Source organism: Phoca vitulina, unplaced genomic scaffold (assembly GCF_004348235.1).
Source record: "Phoca vitulina isolate PV1807 unplaced genomic scaffold, GSC_HSeal_1.0 scaffold13, whole genome shotgun sequence".
Classification (NCBI taxonomy): Eukaryota; Metazoa; Chordata; class Mammalia; order Carnivora; family Phocidae; genus Phoca; species Phoca vitulina.
The window spans coordinates 42,506,624-42,525,061 of NW_022589716.1; the positions used below are offsets into that span (position 1 = coordinate 42,506,624).

Below are 18,438 nucleotides of genomic sequence, written 5' to 3' on the forward strand. Positions count from 1 at the left end.
ATGGTGGGCCCACAAATGTCTAAAATAGGGTCCTTGCCCTTAATGCATACATGACTATAATTAAGATAGTATTTGAAACAAGAGTGAAATATAGAAGGTAATATAATTCAGAGCTACAATGAATTATACAGATCCTAAGTGCACTAAGAGTTTAGATTGGGGTAAATTGAGCATTATGTTTTAGGAAGGCAAATTTCAAGACATTTAGAGAAAATTTTCACATCTGAGAGTAAGACAGTTTAAGGCTTGGCCCAAATCAGACACTCAAATGGTTTTCTGAGAATGCAACCCAAAATGATCCTTATGAAGAAGATCCCCACAAGAACCACTTTAATGAGATTAGATTATCTACAATGCAGAAAGGAAGCCACATGACCAAGGATGACTATAAAAAAGAGGTACAGATTCTCTCCAAAATCTGGTACCTCATCATAGCAACCCACAGGTGTCAGGTGCTTGCACAAGGTGGCCTATGCACCCAGAGGTGGGAGGGCAGCTCTCTAGTCTTGCTTTGTAGGTGAGGACGAGTGCTCGAACAGGACATCAGTTCTTCAGGACCCAGGTCCCTCTAATTTTCACTTTACTGCCCTGCTTCTCATGTTGTGGTACACACCAAGTATACTTTCCCCTAGGCTCAGAGAAAGAAAGTGCAGGAAACGATAAGGCCCAGATCTGTTACCATGTAATAGGGAGGAAGCTGAAGAACTCAGTGTCTGTGTTTGCTTCCATCAAGAGGGATGCCCACCCTTGTCCAGCTTCTCCATCAGCCAGCTGTTGAATATATGCAAAGAGTTATTATTGTTATTATTTTAAGAATTATTTTTGTTAAAGGAAGCTTCTGAGGTCAACAGAGCCTATATAAAAAACTTTCTGAATTCTACATGTAATGCCTCTTTTTTTCATATTGATAAAGTGTGGAAACTATTGCTAATTATTTTGTCAACTATGGCATATGCTAATAATAATGAAAATGAGGGCCAGAGGGCGCCTGGGTGGCTCAGTTGGTTAAGCGACTGCCTTCGGCTCAGGTCATGATCCTGGAGTCCCGGGATCGAGTCCCGCATCGGGCTCCCTGCTCGGCAGGGAGTCTGCTTCTCCCTCTGACCCTACCCCCTCTCATGTGCTCTCTCTCATTCTCTCTCTCTCAAATAAATAAATAAAATCTTTAAAAAAAAAACAAAAAACAAACAAACAAACAAACAAAAAAACAAAAAAACAAAAAAAAAAAAAAAAGAAAATGAGGGCCACAAATCACAGTGGTTAGAGCTTGGGCTTTGGAGCCAGACTGGGTTTGAATTTTGGTGCTACCTCCACTCAGTAGCAGTTTATTTTCAGGCAAGTTACTTAACTTCTCTGGGTCGTAATTTTTCTCATCTGCTAAACGGGTATAGGGTTATGAGGATTAAGTTAGCTAATACATGTAAAGCATTTAAATTGTACTTAGCACACACAGTAAATAGATGTGCTTAATAAATGTTAGCCATTGTTACTGTTCAAGTACTAAGGATAACAGAGATTTGTCATATTTGACAATACTTCAAGAGAGTGGAAGGCAATATAGCACAGACTCCAGAGTCTTACCTGAATTGAAATTCTGGCTCTACCATTTGTTGGTTGTATGATGTTGGGTGAGATCCTTGACCTCTCTGAGCTATGGTGTGCTCAACTACAAAACTGAGTAATAATTCTTACTTCACAGAATTGTGAAGATGAAATAAAATAATAATAATAATAATTTGAAGAGCTCAGCAAGAGTATCTCTGGAACACGTTCCAAGTACTCTTCCCCAGGGTCTATAATTCTAGATTACTACAGGTATCAGGTAAATTTATCCCATGCTAAACTTTTACAATAGGCTGCCCTGGCAGTGCTGTCTAGCACATTCTTACTAGAGTCACCTGAACTAACGAAATCCTCTGCCTAGGGCATTCAAGAATCATTGTAATATTGCTCTAGTCTCTTTTTCTAGCCTGATCTCTCCCTACTGCCTTGTGCAGAGTCAAATGTTTCAGTCAAATTCGATTATTTAGATTATTTGCTATTCCCTACCTTCATGTCTTTGCTTGTTCTGTTTTCTTTTTTTAAAGATTATTTATTTATTTGACAAAGAGACACAGCGAGAGAAGGAACACAAGTTAGGGGAGTGAGAGAGGGAGAAGCAGGCTTCCCGCTGATCGGGGAGCCCTATATGGGGCTCAATCCCAGGACCCTGGGATCATGACCTGAGCTGAAGGCAGAATCTTAACGACTGAGCCACCCAGGCGCCCCTGTTCTGTTTTCTCTGCCTGAAATGCTGCCCCCTTCAGATCTCCTCCTGCATGTCTCAAAAGCCCTACTTTTTTCACGTACTGTTTTCTTCATGAAGCTTTTTCTCATCCTTTCTCCAAATCAGAACACTGCGTCTTCCTCCTTTGAATTCTGCCTAAAACCTTTACTTAGTATTGTTCTGTATTTCATCTAATCTAAGAGGTCACTGATTGTAAAATACCATTATTTTATATACCACTAAGAAAGCAAAAAATGCTTTCAAGTTAAGCTGACACATCATCAGTTATAAGACACATCCCCACCTCAGAGATGTTAACATGTGAAAAAATGTATGCTTCAGAGTTGACGACATGTGGTAGTTCTTTGTGAATGTGTCTGAGTCACATCTTCCAACTGGATGGTAATTTCCTTGAGGGCAGGGAGGGACTGTGATTTACTCATTTTGTATCTGTAACTGCCTAGCACCTAAGAGGCATTCATTAAGTATCTGATTGGTTGGAAATAATAATGATATTTTAACAAATGTCCAATTGTCAGAGACATGTGGATTTAGTAGCCCTCAGTTTGTCTAGCCTTTATAGAAGAGTTAGTGCCTTTGACTGTTGACCCTTTGAATCATCTCTGGCGTCTGGCTTCTGGACAAGTAGAAATTGGGACGTAAAGCTAACTGCCGAGTAAATTGTGATTGAATGGGCTGCCAAGGTGTGGTGGTTGAATGGAATTTGCAACCAAATGCAATTCTTAGCCATTATTTTTCTCCCTCATACACAAGCAGTGTTTCATAATGGAAATAAAGTTTGCTTTCCTGGCCATTAGCAGACCTCATCATTTTGATTCCTAATTGTCCTTTCGTCTTGTCTTGTCTCCTGTTTAGTATATATGACCTCGCATTTAAGCCCGATGGAACGCAACTGATTTTGGCTGCAGGAAACAGATTACTGGTAGGATTGTGTCTGAGTTTCCTTTTTAAGTGCTTTTTTCCCTCTCCCTCTTGTAAATGCTCTGAAATCTGACCCCCTTTTTTTAAGATAAAAAAGGCAAGGGCGGAAAAACCAGTCATTACTTTTTAATAGGGAAGGAAATGGGCTATTTAAAACAGGTAAGTAAACTGTCTATCAGATAGGAACCTGTGAACAATACCTCCTTTGGAGTCATTAATCTTTCCCTTTTTACTTTGAGACACCCATGAAAGAGTTGAAAACAATTAATCAAAATGCCTTTGAAAATGGACTGGTGTCAGTTCACATTTTGTCCTCCTGAAAAATTCAAGCAACAAGACTGAAGGGGCCCCCTCCCTGAGAAGCCAGATAGCCTGACCCCAACTTTTAGGCATTGGCCTACCTAAATAATTCCATATGGATGCTGTCCTTTTTTCATATTTTCAAAGAATATAAGCTCCCTCTGGAACCTATCCCAATATATAAAAGTAATTTTCAGAGAACTCTTTATGTTTGACCTAAAAACCTTTGTATGATCTCTCCTTCCTCCTACGTAAGTCCACTTCCCCTTGCTCTGTTGTCTCGAGATATGCAGACTGACTAATCTCCATTCTCTGTATGGTAATTACATAATCTTAAAACCCTGGTTAAATTGTTCTGCAGACTTCTCGCCAGGGTAAACAATGCAAATCCTTTTACTTTTTTCTCAAAGGTTATCTTCTCCAACACTAACCATTTCTGGAGAGTTTTGCCTTGATTACTCAGTGTGTTTTTTAAATTTCCACATATTTATATATGTTACAGTGCTACAAAATATCCTAAATCCAAATTACAGCTAGTTTTTATGATATGTCCTTTGATTTGCAAACCCAGAGTTCAGGTCTTTGACTTTCAAACTCTTGATAGCAGATATGAAACATCCCTTTAGGGGCAGGGCTAGTACTAAAATTTAATCATGTTGTAGATGGCTCTTTGTGTGTGCTAGCTTTTTTGGGGAGGGTCTAGCTTGATTGGTTATATATCCAAATTCACATACATTGAGTGAACTTTGTAGAGAAGTTCCACAGAGTGAACTTCTATTTCTCAAGGATTAATGGCATGTTCCTGGACATGTAATTCACAGAGTTAGGACCTCTACTTTTTGGGTTTGTCCACTTCTCTCACGTTCTTTCTGGTTTCTCAGTGTAGTTTTTACTTGATACAAATTTAGAATATTGACAAATATTTTGTTATATAAACAAAAATAGCAGCAACCTGCAGGAATTCTAACTAATGGATGTCATGTGGATAATCTGTACTTTTGTCTCTCTCTCTCTCTCTTTTTTTTTTAATGGGGGGAGGCGCAGAGGGAGAAGGAGAGAATCTTAAGCCTGTAGTAGGTGGGGCTTGATCTCACAATCCTGAGATCATGACTTGAGCTAAAATCAAGAGTCGAACACAACCAGCTGAGCCACCCAGGCGCCCCTGTACTTCTGTCTCTTTTTTGCCAGGTTTATGACACCTCTGATGGCACCTTACTTCAGCCCCTAAAGGGACACAAAGATACTGTGTACTGTGTGGCATATGCAAAGGATGGTAAGAGTCTGCTCTGATTTTACACTCTCTGTAATAGTGTCATAGCTGCTCATTTTTCTCCTTAGTCACTCCTTAATACAACTTGTAGTTGCAGAAGATAGTTAAGTCTCTTGGGCTTCAATTCAATCATTCAAGTCAACAAATATTTATTGAGGGCCATCTATGTGCCAGGCAGTATTCTAGGTGCTTGAGATAATTAAGTAAATTAAACAGTATGCTGAAAGTAGGGCAGCATAAGGGGAATTGAGAACGTTGGGTGGGGCAGGGGATTGGGTACAGGAATGAGTAGGGTGGTGAGGGTGGGCTTATTGAGACAGGGACAGATGAGCAAAGACTTGAGGGTGGGAGGCAGTGAGATTCTGATAGTGGGCATCTAGGGGAAGAGAGCTCCTCGCAGAGGGAAAAGCCATTGCAAAGGCCCTCAGGTGAGAGTGTGCCTTCCAGGGGCTTTGGCAGAGAGAATCAGGGGGAGCAGTAGGGGATATGGGTAGGGAGGTAACAGGTATGGATGGGGTGGCCAGATCATGTTGGCTGTCATAAGGACTTTGACTTAGATTCTTAGTGAAAATAGGGAACCACTAAAGACTTCTGAGCAGAGGAGAGATCTAATCTGATTTATATTTTAAAAGGATCCCTCTAGCTGATGTTTTGGAAACAGCCTGCAAGGGGCGAGGGTTGGGGCAGGGAGACCAGTGAAGAAGCATCATCCAGGCAAGTTTTATAACACTATTGATGGTGGCTCAGACCTCTGAGAGAAGTGGGAGCAGAGGAAGTAGTAAGGAGTGGTCAGATTCTGGATATGGTTTGAAGGTGGAGGCAATAGGATTGCCTGACAGATGGTGTGTGTGGTGTGAAGAAAGGAGGCAGGGGTGACTGCAAAGATTTTAACCTGAGCTACTGAAAAGATTGGAGTTGCTTTCTACTGAGATGGGAAAGGCTGCAGGTAGAGATACTTACAGTGGAAGATCAGGAGTTCAGTTTTGGACATGTTGAATTTGAGAAACATTGATGCTGTAGGAGAGAGGGGAAGGACTTGTCAGAACAGAGTCACTGAGTGGGCAAGAGGAGATGGGATCTAGGACTTAGATGGGACATGGTGGAAGGTAGAGGGTGTTGCCACAAGGGCTGGCAGGTAGAGGCATGTGGTATTAGTAGTCTAATGGAAATTCTCTTCCATTCTTTCAGTGAAATAGGAAGCAACATCACCTCAGAGTGAGGATGGGGAGGGAGGTGTCAGAGAGTTGAGGAAAAAGGAAAAAATTGAAAGTTGCCACTTAGGAGAATGGCTGAGTGGATGTACAGTGAAATCCCAAGCAACATGTAAACTTGCAACAGTGTCATTAAGAAGTAATTACTTGTTATATGTTGCCTCTCTCTAGTCCCATTCTTTCATAAAGCCCAAATAGTGTGGAAATGAAAATCTCATTTGTTGCTCTTGCTTAAAGCCTTTTTCTTTGGGATAAAGAGCAAGATCTTGACTATGACCCTGAAGCTCCTAGAGATCTATCCTCCACCTACATCCCCTTTGGCCCTTGGTGTTCCATGCTGGTGCTTCTCAGCCCCTCAGACATACCAGGCTTTTACTACCTCAGGGCCTTTGCATATCTTTTCTGACCTTGTGGATAGGTCTTTAGCTTCTCTTTGCACCTGGCTAAGCTTTGCTCATCCTTTAGGTCTCAACTGAAGGTTCTCCTCCTGAGAATCCTTTCCCTCATCTAAATTAGGTCCCCCAGTTGTTCTCTTTCCTAGGACTCACTTCTTAGCACATTATATTTGTGTTGGGTTAATTTCATTTAACGCCTTCTTTTTCCAATAGACTAAACTTGTGAAGGTAGGGATCATGTGTGCTTTAATCACTACCTAATCCTTAGCACAGAACATGATACCTAGCATGTGGTAGGCCCTCAATACATTGTTGTTTACTCAGTGCCAGACAAAGCAAAATTTGAACCCAAACTTCCTGACTGCCATCCAGTACTAATAAGAAAAAGAAGTAGAGAAACAGCTGACACTTATTAGTTACCTTAAAGAGCTAGTTTTCTAAGAAATACTCTTTGGGAAATGCTGGTTTACAATAAATGTGACAGTTTTCTTTTTAAAACACTTTTAGGCAAACGCTTTGCTTCTGGATCTGCTGACAAAAGCGTTATTATCTGGACCTCAAAATTGGAAGGCATTCTGAAGTACACGTAAGTAACCATTTAGGTGTACAGTATTGTTGGTTTGATTCTTACTGAGTTACTATAGCAAAAGCCCCTTGGAAATAATATTAGGAAGAACTTTTTTCTCTGCAATTGAACTTGAAGTTAAGTTGTAGGAGTATATGGTAGATATAGGAAAGCTGGGTAATGAATACATGAATGAACATTTCTTGAGCATGCCTCGCCTGGCCAGCACTGAGCTAAGAGTTTTCATATAGCTCAGTTTAGTTAATCTGACACCACAGATTCCACCCCACCCAAACCTGTCCCCTTTTAATGTCCCCATTTCAGGGATTGGTGTCACATCCACCCAGTTTCAACAGACAGAAACCTGGGGTCATTGTGCTCCAGGCTTCCTCTTTGTAAGGGCTCTGCTCATGTTCTTCCCTGTTCCTCCACTGAGTTAATCCCTACTTGTTCTGCAGATCTCAGGCTCAGATGTTACTTCTTCTGTGAAGCTGTTTCTGGTCCTCTAGACTCAGGTCTTCTTCCTGGCGTTTCTCACAATTGTAGTTTTACAGTTATTCTGGTGATTGAGTGATATCTCCCATCAGCCTATAAACTCCGTGAAGGCAAACACTGCATCTGTTTTTGCTTACCCCTGTGTTCCTGGTGCCTAGTACAATGCTTGGCCCATAATTAGTACTTAGCAAATGATTTTTTTCTTTTTTATTGTGGTAAAATACACATAACATAAATTTATCATCATAACCATCTTTTAAGTGTACAGTTCAGTAGTGTTAAGTACATTCATGTTGTTGTACAAAACGTCCATAGCTCTTTTCACCTTGCAAAACTAAAACTCCATACCCATTAAACAACAAATATTCCCTGGGCCCTCAGCCCCTGGCAATCACTATTTTACTTTCTGTCTCTATGAATTTGATTTCTCTAGGTACCTTATATAAGTGGAATCATATAGTATTTGTCCTTTTGTGACTAATTTATTTCACTTAGCATAATGTCCTCTAGGTTCATCCATATTATAGCATGTTCTGTATTCCCTTCCATTTTTTTTTTTTAAGATTTATTTATTTATTTTAGAGAGAGAGAGTGAGCGAGTGAGTTGGGGGAGGCGCAGAGGGAAAGAACTCAAGCAGACTCCCTGCTGAGCGTGGAGCCCAACATGAGGCTCAGTCCCAGGACCCCGAGATCATGACCTGAACTGAAATCAAGAGTCGGCCACTTAACCAACTGAGACACCCAGGCGCCCCAGAATTCCCTTTCTTTTTATGGCTGAGTTATATTCTAGTGTATGTATATAGCACATTTTGTTTTTCCATTTATCCGTCATCGATGGACATTGAGTTGCTTCCAATTCTTGGTTATTTTGATTGCTGTTATGAACGTGGGTATACAGATCAACAACTTTGAATGACTGAATAAATGAATCAACGATGAATGAGGTTATAAGTGAAGTGTTACCCAGAAGGGAATAAATAAAACAGATGCTGAGAGGCCAGGTGTGGTGCGTGACTTACTCATCTTTCATTGTTGTCTCAGGATTTGCCACGTTTCCAGATCTTGGCCTGTAATATCTTTTTTTTTTTAAAGATTTCATTTATTTATTTGAGAGAGGGAGAGCAGGAGAGAGAGAGAGCGCACACAAGCAGGGAGAGCAGCAGAGGGAGAGGGAGAAGCAGGCTCTCTGCTGAGCAGGGAGCCCAATTCGGAACTCGATTCCAGGACTCTGGGATCATGACCTGAGCCGAAGGCAGATGCTTAACCGACTGAGCCACCCAGGCGCCCCTTGGCCTGTAATATCTTCATTGCACCTCCATCCTGTATTTCCAGGCCTCCACAAAGCAATAAGTAACAGCCATCACCCGTGTACCTGTTGCTAGGCTAGGTGCTTTACTTCATTATCTTATCAGTTCACAAGCCAGAGGTACCTAGCGTCCTGGAGGAGGTAGCATTTAAGCTAGGCCAGTCTTGTGGGTAATGTCTGAGAGATGAAAATGATGGGTGAGGGGCAATCCAGGGCAGGAGAATTCATCCCTGTGCTTTTTGTTGGTCACTTGCATAAGAGCTTATGGTGTGTAGTCAGAGAGACTGTGGGCTCATCATAAAACCTTCAGTTGTAGCCACTGAAACATTTGTGGTTTGCTGCATAATAATCTATAGTTGTTTACTTCTTAGACACAATGATTCTATCCAGTGTGTCTCCTACAACCCTGTTACCCACCAACTGGCATCTTGTTCCTCCAGTGACTTTGGTAAGTTCTGATTCCCAAAGTCTTGTCCTGGAATTACTGAAAATCTGGGCAAAAAAGGTGGTTGTTTCATCCTGAGAGAGTTAATGCTACTCCCCTCCCTTCAATGGCTGAGGGGAGGCTGGCAGTTATTCTTTAAATTATGTAGAAACCAAGAGAGTGAATGGTAACAAAGTCTGGTAAGCAATCTGGGAGACAGCAGGAAGGGCCCCAGGGAGGGAGATGGTAAGGGTGGGAGAGCACAGGCATAACTTGGTGTTGCCGCCTCTGGGAAGCCTTCCGATCTCATCTGGCAGGAATAGGTCATTATGGCCGCCTCTGTGTTCCCAAACATCCATGTGTGTGTGAAATTCTTCACTTTCAACTGTGCTTCTTGTGTAGCGTGTCACCAATACTTGTTCACTGGCTGTAGCTGTCCTTCCTGAGGTGCTGGATGCTCACTGTGGCCCCATTTATGGCATTGGCATGGTGCTGGCACAGAGGAGAGGCCAGTGAAATGGCCATTGAGGTGGGGGGGAGCGAGCAGAGGCCTTTAGGTTATCTCTATTCAAGGTCAGTTCTGGTTTTCAGCTCATCCGTTCTTTCTTCCTTGCTGAGTACAACAGAACAGGCATTATCGAGGAATGAGAGGCCATGTAACCCTTCTCAGTGTTTTCACTGTCCTTATCTCAGATGAACACGTTCCTACCCTGTTCATCTCATTGACAGAGTTCTGAGGTTCAAAAGAGAGAATATAATGGAAAGCACATTGTATAAATAAAAGGGAAAGTGACTGTCATTCATTAAAAATTTTAGCATTTTCTCCATGTGAGGCACTGGTCTGTGTGCTTACTTTTGTGATTAAAAAGACAAAATAATTACAAAAAAAAAAAAAAAAGAAGACAAAATAGAATCCCTGTCCTCAAAGAGCTTGTGGTTTGGGGCAGGTGGGGAGGTAGAATTTGTAAAAATACAACATCAAGTAATAATAATAATAATATTTGTTGAATGTTTAAGATGTGATAGGCACTGTGCTGAGAGTTAAAATGAATTCCTATTTGAGCTCTATGACCACCCCTGAGGTCAGGTATCATTCTCATTCTCACACCACTGATGAAAAAAAAATGGAGCTTAGAGTGGTTCGGTGACTCACTTGAGGTTGCCCAGCCGATAAGTGGTGGAACCAGGGCTTGGACCTAGGCCATGGGATTGCATCTAGAGCATGATCTGGCAAACAGTGCTAAGGGAGACCCAGGAGGGAGAGGTTTCCTCCACTGGAGGCTCTAGACAGGCTCAGTGGAGCATAGATAAGATATGCACAGGTTGAAACATTTGGGGGAGGCATTCTGGACCAGGGGGAAGGGGAAACAAATAGCTTGCTTGATGTTGCACTTGGCTTTGTAAATACATTATTGCCCTAGGTTTACCTTCTTGATCATACTTCATGGCTCAGGCAAAGAGTAGAATTTGCTCATGTTGCCTAGACATACACCTGTTGGAGGGCAATGAGCCACTAGCGGGAGGGAGTAAGCCAAAAGTGGCCAGTGTGCCTTGGACAAGGCATAACCTGGGCAGGGTCATGTGCTGTGGGTGAGGCCTGGAAGAGGAAACTCATTTTCAGGAAGCATCATTAATTACTTCAAATGCTAAGTTGTGCTCTGGTTGCAATGTAATAGTTAAGAACTGTCAAGTTGCCATTTCTTTTGAGTTAAAGCTCTGAAAAGTTGGTTAGAAATTCACCAATCTATCCTCCTTTTTTTTTTCTTTTTCTTTTGAAATAATTATAGATTCTCTGTCAGTTGCAAAGATGGTAGAGAAGTCTACCAGGAAAGGGGGCCTGGCACAGTGTGTTTATATAGTTTTGCCCTTTCATCACCTGTGTAGATTACCATTGCCACAAAGACACTCCTTTGTCGCCATCCTCCTCCTGTTATTCCCTAACCCCTGGCACCTGATAACCATTAAGCTACTCTACATCTTTATAGAATTTTGCCATTTTGAGAATGTTATAAAATGGAATCATATAGTACATGACTTTTTGAGATTGGCTTTTTTCACTCAGCATAAAGCCCTAGAGGTGTAGCAATAGTTTGTTCCTTTTTTATTGCTGAGAAATATTCCATCCAATCTGTCTTCTTTTATATTATTTTATGTTGAAGGCTTGTGGTCTCCTGAACAGAAGTCTGTCTCCAAGCACAAATCCAGTAGCAAGATCACCTGCTGCAGGTAAGTTAAAGGTAGCTCTGAAGGTAGGTTTTACATTCCCTTCTCCCAAACAGACTCTCAAACTCCAGTTAGTTCACACAGTGGAAAAGGTCTTGTGTGACCTAGGTGGTTTGGGCCCCTGTATTTTCTCTTTTCTTTTGTGGTCTCCTTGATGGGAAGGACCCGTGCCTTTGATCATCAAGCAAAAGAGAATGACAAGTTGCCTTCCTGCAGTTATCTAGCAACAGGCCTCCTCATCCAGAAGCTACACTCAGTGGAGGTTTTCTGGAGGTTCCAGGCTGTCCTTGTCCAGGCAGCATGTATGCTAGAGAAAGCACAGGCTTTGATACTAGACCTGGATTTGAATCCAGATTTAGTCACTGACAGGCTCTGTGACCTTAGGAGGTTCCTCATTTGACAAATGGGGATAAAAATGCTGACTTGTTAGGGCTGCTGTGAAATGCACACAAACTAAGGAGCATAAAACAAGCAGCACAGTGCCTGATATACAGTAGAGACTCTATAAATGGTAGCTATTCTGGCTGTGCAGCTTCTGAGTGTAGCCTTTCTTACATTCAATATCTGTTAAGCACCTACCTGTTCAAGAGGCTAGGCATACACCAAGACACAGATTCTGTTTTTAGGCATTCTTGAAGTGGGAGGAGGTTGAAATGGTGAGTGGGGAATGGAGGCTGGCCCAGTGATGGGGGCACAAGCTAAGGGCTGTCATGGAGGTATGTACAGAAAGCTGTGGGAGCTCAGAAAACGGTGCTACTGTCTTCACATCTCACTGTTGATTTTTTTTTTTTTTTTCAGATTTTTTATTTTATTTATTTGACAGAGACAGCGAGAGAGGGAACACAAGCAGGGGGAGTGGGAGAGGGAGAAGCAGGCTTCCTGCAGAGCAGGGAGCCCAATGCGGGGCTCGATCCCAGGACCCTGGGATCATGGCCTGAGCCGAAGGCAGACGCTTAACAACTGAGCCACCCAGGCGCCCCTCTCACTGTTGATCCTAGAAATAAATGGGGTTTGAAGTTTGGTCCTCTGATTTTTACATCAGGACCAGGATGAGCACTGCTGTTGCTGCCTCATCAGACTGTATTTCAACCAAGGCATCATCCTCATTAGTTTTATCTTCTCTGTGTTCCTTTCCCTCTTCCCATGCCCTTTGTTGGTTGTATGAACAGCTGGACAAATGATGGTCAGTACCTGGCTCTCGGGATGTTCAATGGGATCATCAGCATACGGAATAAAAATGGCGAGGAGAAAGTGAAAATCGAGCGGCCGGGGGGCTCCCTCTCCCCCATATGGTCTATCTGTTGGAACCCTTCAAGGTGATCTTATAGCTGTCCTCCTTCTAGGACAAATACTATTAAGAAAAAGGGCTTTCTCTGCAGGCTGAGTTCTTTCTCTCTTCCTAAGGTCTCCATCCATTCAAAACCTTCTCACTCCATTTGACTGATCTGTTTTGGAACCCATTCCATTTGGATGGAATTTTTTAAGAGCCCATCTTGAGTTTTGGAATGAATCCCAGAGATTTTAGCAAAGCAGATGAACTATGTAGGCCAGCCTAACGTGTGTGTGTGTGTGTGTGTGTGTGTGTGTGTGTGTGTGTGCGTGCATGCATGTATGCTACAGAAAGCCCATTTCTTTATGAATTAATAGCTCACCTCTTTGCTGTGGCTTTATTTTGGTCTTTTCCCTTTTTCATTTCTTCCCTCAAGTCTGGGCAGAACATGTGCCCACTGAATAATAAATAGCTATTTCATGAGCCTTTTTTTGCTGCCCTTGCCAAAAAAGTAATAATTAAGTCTAGAAATGTCCCCAAAGCCTATAGTTCCACAAATGATTGGCATCTACCTTCTCAAACCTTACACACTTTTTCCATCTTCTGCCCATGTGACTTTAAAGGTAGACTAATAGCTTTAGGTGCTCTTTATATAATCATGTAATATTAAATTCCCAGTATCCCCCAAAGAGTCCTCTGAAGGTAAAGGACTTAATTGTTTACCAGCCCAATGTCATTTTACAAGTGGTACCTACTTGATTTAGAAGGTTATTTGATTCCATTGCCTTTCTTACACCAGATTTTTATGCTTCTTCCTGAATAAGCGTGTCCAGCCCAGGGCTGCACCATGCATGTCTAATGCCTTCAAAGGCCATTAGCCTACCCCAGAGTTCCTGCTGTTTGATTTTGTGGCCACAGATGACTTTGTGGCTTCAGGGTACCATTTTTAATTCATGAGAAGCAGGATGCCCAGTATTCCTGGTTACTGTCCTCTTCTGGGCAGGATTCAGGGGCTTCTTGACAGGTTTTGAAATTATAGCTTTAGTGCAGTTCTAGGCAATGTGATTGTGAACAGCCACTTACTGTCTACAGCCGATGGGAGAGTTTCTGGATGAACAGAGAAAATGAGGATGCCGAGGAAGTCGTTGCCAACAGATATTTTCAGGAAATCCCTTCCATTCTGAAGTCAGCAGTGTACAGTAGTCAGGGTAGTGAGGCAGAGGAGGAAGAGCCAGAGGAAGAGGACGACAGTCCCAGGGACGACAACTCGTGAGTGTGTCCCGAGGAACAAGAACCCTCCTTGGAGGGATCCAGGCCCCAGCGTTGACCTGCCAGGGCAGACACTGCTCTGAAGCTCCATTCTAAGTTGGGTTGGGGGAATTGTGGGTGAAAGCTCCTCCAACAAGGGGGAACACACCTTTATAACTTGTGTTATAAAATTGTTCTTTGGGAAACTTAGGAACTACTGAAAAATCTAAAGGAGAACCAACTTTTCTGTAAAACCCTATCCCATGAGGGAACCATTGTTAGCATTTTAATGTATTTCCCCTCAGTCTTTTAGTGTGTTCATATGATTAACTAAGTCATATCTGACCTTCTTTTCTTCCACTTGACCATCATAAAGTGAACTCTTTCTGGTAACATTAGTGGTCCTTTTAAAAACATGATTTTTAATACCTGCATAGGATATGCTGTGTAGATACACCATAGTTCATGGAACATTTCCTCTATTACTGGACACCTTTCTTAGCCTATTCCCCTCTACCTTACCTTGCATTGGGTAGGACATATATCAGAGAGGAAGCCCTTGCCTTACCCACAATCCTCACACCCAAATCCTGGCTGTCTAGGCACTTTCTTTTTTTCTATCGAGTTTACCTATAAGGAAAACATCGGCAGACTGGAGTGGGGAGACTGAGGAGGCCAGGATGTTCTGATTGGGCAAAAATGATCTAGCTTGGGACTTTCCAAACTGCTCTGTGGTACCTGGGGTTCCTTAGAAGGAGGTGGAGGTGGGGGACAAGGAAAGGAGGAAAGGGTGAGCCTCAGATCCCTGTCTCTGCTTCAATCAGAACAGCCCCTTTTATTGCTTGACATGAGTTTTCGTTTTGGTAAAGAGTCCCACTGCCAGGAATAAAAAAGAGCAAAGGGAAAAAGGAGATTGAAAACCACCAATCCAGCTCATGTATGTGGCTTCTGTAAGAAGGCTCTCCATGGGCTGGGTTCCTGGATTGTGTTTGGACCTCAGTGCAAATCATACAGAGTTCCCCTGCAGGTCTCTTCCTGTTAACATCCCTCTCCATCTTTGTCTTTTTTCCCTTAGTTGTGAATTAGTGCCTATATTTGCCAGTTTGCCACCCATGGCTGGGTTTTGCAGATGAGGCTGCACCGTGCCTTGCCTGCATATCTAATGGTGCTTCCAGATGACCGACCGCAGGCCCTGGGCTTGAAAAGCTTGAATTAATAAACAAAGAGGAGGCAACATTAGGTAGAGTAAGACCAGGTCTCAAGGGCTGGGAATGTCTCTCTCTTGAACTAGATTCCCAAGTAGCTTGATCTCCAGCCTCAGCTGAAGAGGTTTCTTCTGTGTGCTGGTCCTACAGCCCTAGTCCCAAGGCACTGATACTGATAGGTACTCAGTTTCAAAGACAACTGTTGGTCTTCAGAGAGCCCACTATATTTTATTAGATCCAGTCAGAAACCATTTCACCTGTTTGAGAACCCCAACTATGAGAGAACTTAGCTTTAGGTGTTAATTTTCCTTCAGGAAGAGCAAGCCATTGTCCATTAAAAAATCAGATAGCCCATGCCTTTCCACGGCAATAAACTTGCTTCTCCACCATCTCCCCACATTTTATAGTACATAAGTAAAAAGCAGTCTTGGCTCTATCACCTTGCTCTTTCTTAGCACTGCTCTCAGGAAGACTTGAAATGAGGGGTTTAGCCTCTTCACTGTGGCAGAGCCACATAGTAGGGCATTCAGTGAAATAACAGATCCCAGGAGGATCACCTTGCCTCATCCCACTGGACTGATTGATGGGCTGGCCCACATTACAACTTCTGGCCTCCGTATTGCTGTATAACATTTGGCAATCTGACAGCCTGGCCAGCACTTTCTTTTTCCTGTTGTTTGTTAAACCCTTAGGGCTACAGTTATCAGTTGGCCATGGCCCCACATAACCTCTTTTGTCTTCTGTTGATTAGAGAGGAACATAATGATATCCTGGCTGTAGCTGACTGGGGACAGAAACTCTCCTTCTATCAACTAAGTGGAAAACAGGTATGTAGCTCTATACAAACCCAGTGGAAATACAGTCTTGGTCATGCCTATTATAATCTTTTTTCACTTTCAAAGATTATATTATTAGTAATTATACTTTATTATTGTTAGCTCCTGTTTATTGAGCATTTACTTTAATACCAGGTACTGTGCTCAGTGTTATTACATACTTTATCTCATTTAATTCTTACAAAACCCTGTGAAGTAGGTACAATTGGTTATCAACTTTGTAGAAATGAGTAGGCAAGACTCAGAGCAGTGAAATAAAGATTATGCCTAAGGTCCCACACTGCTAGCAAATGGGTGGCACCTGATCTTGAAACCCAGATTGTTTTGACCCTAAAGCCTAGGTCTTAGTTATGACTCTATCTTCCTTTATTTGCTTTATGCATTCTATAAGCATTAATGAGCACCCACGGAGGCCAGCATTTCACCTGTGCTAGGAGCTCCTGACAGAGCTGTTAATGCCTCTGCATTAAGGCTGGTAGGGGCACAGTTGATAGCCAGTAGCCCCAGTGCTTGATACGTGGTGTCTTAAAGAGACGTACAGACAGACTGTTACAGGGACACAAAAGAGGATAACATCACTGCTTGGTGGAAATGGGAGATTTTGTAGAGGTGACCTTTGAGCAAGATAAACAGGAATTTGCTAGGCAGAGGACAATTGAGAATAGTGTTTCAGGCAGAGGAAATAGTATCTGCAAAGGCAGGGAAGAATGAAGATATATGTCAACTCAGGGAATAGCAGGTTGTTCAGAGTGACTGGATCCCAAGAATTGTGGACAAAAATGGAACTAGAAAGGAAGATGGGGACATGATTCTAAAAGACCTGAGTCATGTGAATTAGGAGTTTGAACTTCATATACTATAAGTATTTAGGAGCCATCAATTTAGGTAGGGAGTGACTTGATCAGATTCCTGTTTCAGAAGAATTCCTTGTTTCTGTGGAGGGTGGATTAAAATAGAACCTGGTGGTAGGAAAACCTGTAAGGCTGGAGACACCAAGGATTAGAGTGAAGGTGGTACAGGTGGCTTAAGTACCACAGCCAAGCAGGTGAGAAATACAGCCTGTTCAGTGGAGCCTTTGTTTAACAATATCCTTATTCCTCAAAACATGTCCTGCTAGAAAGGAGGGGTTTCAGTTATGTGTAGCCCAGCTTTGAGGCCATTTCTTTTCTACCTCATCTTACCATTGGTCTCTCTCTCTTTTTTTTTTTTTTTTGTAGCTGAGTAGAGAAAAGATAAGTGTCTTCTGAGTTTGCCTTGGCTGATTTCCCCAAACCCTCACTTCTAATTATCTTGCATCTAGCCCTGGCCTATCTGTTCATTCACTTAATGTGTGTATATCATTATTCAACAAATATTTATTGGCATATCTATTGTGTACAAGGCGCTGGGCATGGGTATTGGAAGTTCTTGGGAACAAATAACCACATTACACTGGGAAGGAATGGAGTCTTGTTGCTATAGTGAAAATAAAAAAGAACCTGACTTGGTGGTCAGGGCCATGGGCAATATCTTGCATGTATGTAGCACTAGAGCTCATGCTGTGGCCCAGAGTTTTTGAATGATAAGCAACCTCACTCTGCTGAGATAATCCAACTGGCTTGGGACAGTAAAGTTGTTTCCTTAGTTGGGTGTCTTTTAAATCTGGGAAGATTTAGAATTAAATATAGGATGATGAAGTAAATCAAGCCTATACTTTTGTGTTAGGTATAATTTGTGTATTTTTGACATTTTAAGTGTTTGTAATGTTTAAGGGTATCTGGATTAATGATAATAATAGCTACCATTTATTGAATTTTAGGCATTGTATAAACTCTTTACAAGGTTAACTCTTAATCTTTGTAACAACTCTGTGAGGTATGTATTATTACCACCACTTTGTTAGAAAATTAGGTACAGGGCAATAACTGCCCAAAGCCATACAGGGTAATAGTGGCCAAGTCTGGTTTGGAACCCAGGCAGACTGATGCTAGAATCCATATTAGAATATCTATCAAATCTGTCTTGTGATGACCATTTAAAAGTTGTAATTGAGTAATCAATTTTATACATCCAATTTTAAATTGAAAGGTATACGAAATTTTTAGTTTTAAGTACCTAAGTAATATTGGAATGTTAAAGAGATTCATTATATTTTCTGGCTTGTGGGGGTGGGGGATAGTTACTGATCTTCTTGAATCTATATACTTATGTCTTTATTCTTCCACCAAATGTGGAATAATTTTTTGTTATTTCTTCAAATAATTTTTCTTCTTCATTCTCTCCTTTTCTTCTGTGTCTCCAATTACACGTTAGACCTTTTGATATTGTTCTCCAGGTCACTGAGGCCCTGGTCATTTCTTAAGTCTTTTTTCCCCCCTGCTCTGATCTGTTGCTCAATCTTCAACTTCATTGACTCTTCTGTCATCTGTAATATTTCTCTTAAGCCCATCCAATGAATTTTTGTTTCACTTATTGCATTTTTCAGTTCTAGATTGCCATTTAG

The 18,438-nt window shown here is 41.9% G+C and overlaps 1 protein-coding gene across 2 annotated transcripts in view; it reads left to right on the forward strand.

The window, feature by feature from the left end:
• IFT122 (intraflagellar transport 122) overlaps nucleotides 1-18,438 on the forward strand; it is a 69,003-nt gene that overhangs the window by 4,237 nt on the left and 46,328 nt on the right. The window contains exons 2-9 of one of the 2 annotated variants that reach the window (XM_032411976.1): nucleotides 3,143-3,209; nucleotides 4,697-4,781; nucleotides 6,892-6,970; nucleotides 9,122-9,198; nucleotides 11,334-11,400; nucleotides 12,567-12,713; nucleotides 13,760-13,936; nucleotides 15,872-15,947. In XM_032411976.1, coding sequence (XP_032267867.1) covers nucleotides 3,143-3,209; nucleotides 4,697-4,781; nucleotides 6,892-6,970; nucleotides 9,122-9,198; nucleotides 11,334-11,400; nucleotides 12,567-12,713; nucleotides 13,760-13,936; nucleotides 15,872-15,947 — 775 coding nt within the window. The remainder of the gene's footprint in view (nucleotides 1-3,142; nucleotides 3,210-4,696; nucleotides 4,782-6,891; nucleotides 6,971-9,121; nucleotides 9,199-11,333; nucleotides 11,401-12,566; nucleotides 12,714-13,759; nucleotides 13,937-15,871; nucleotides 15,948-18,438) is intronic. The other variant, XM_032411975.1, reaches the window with a different exon arrangement.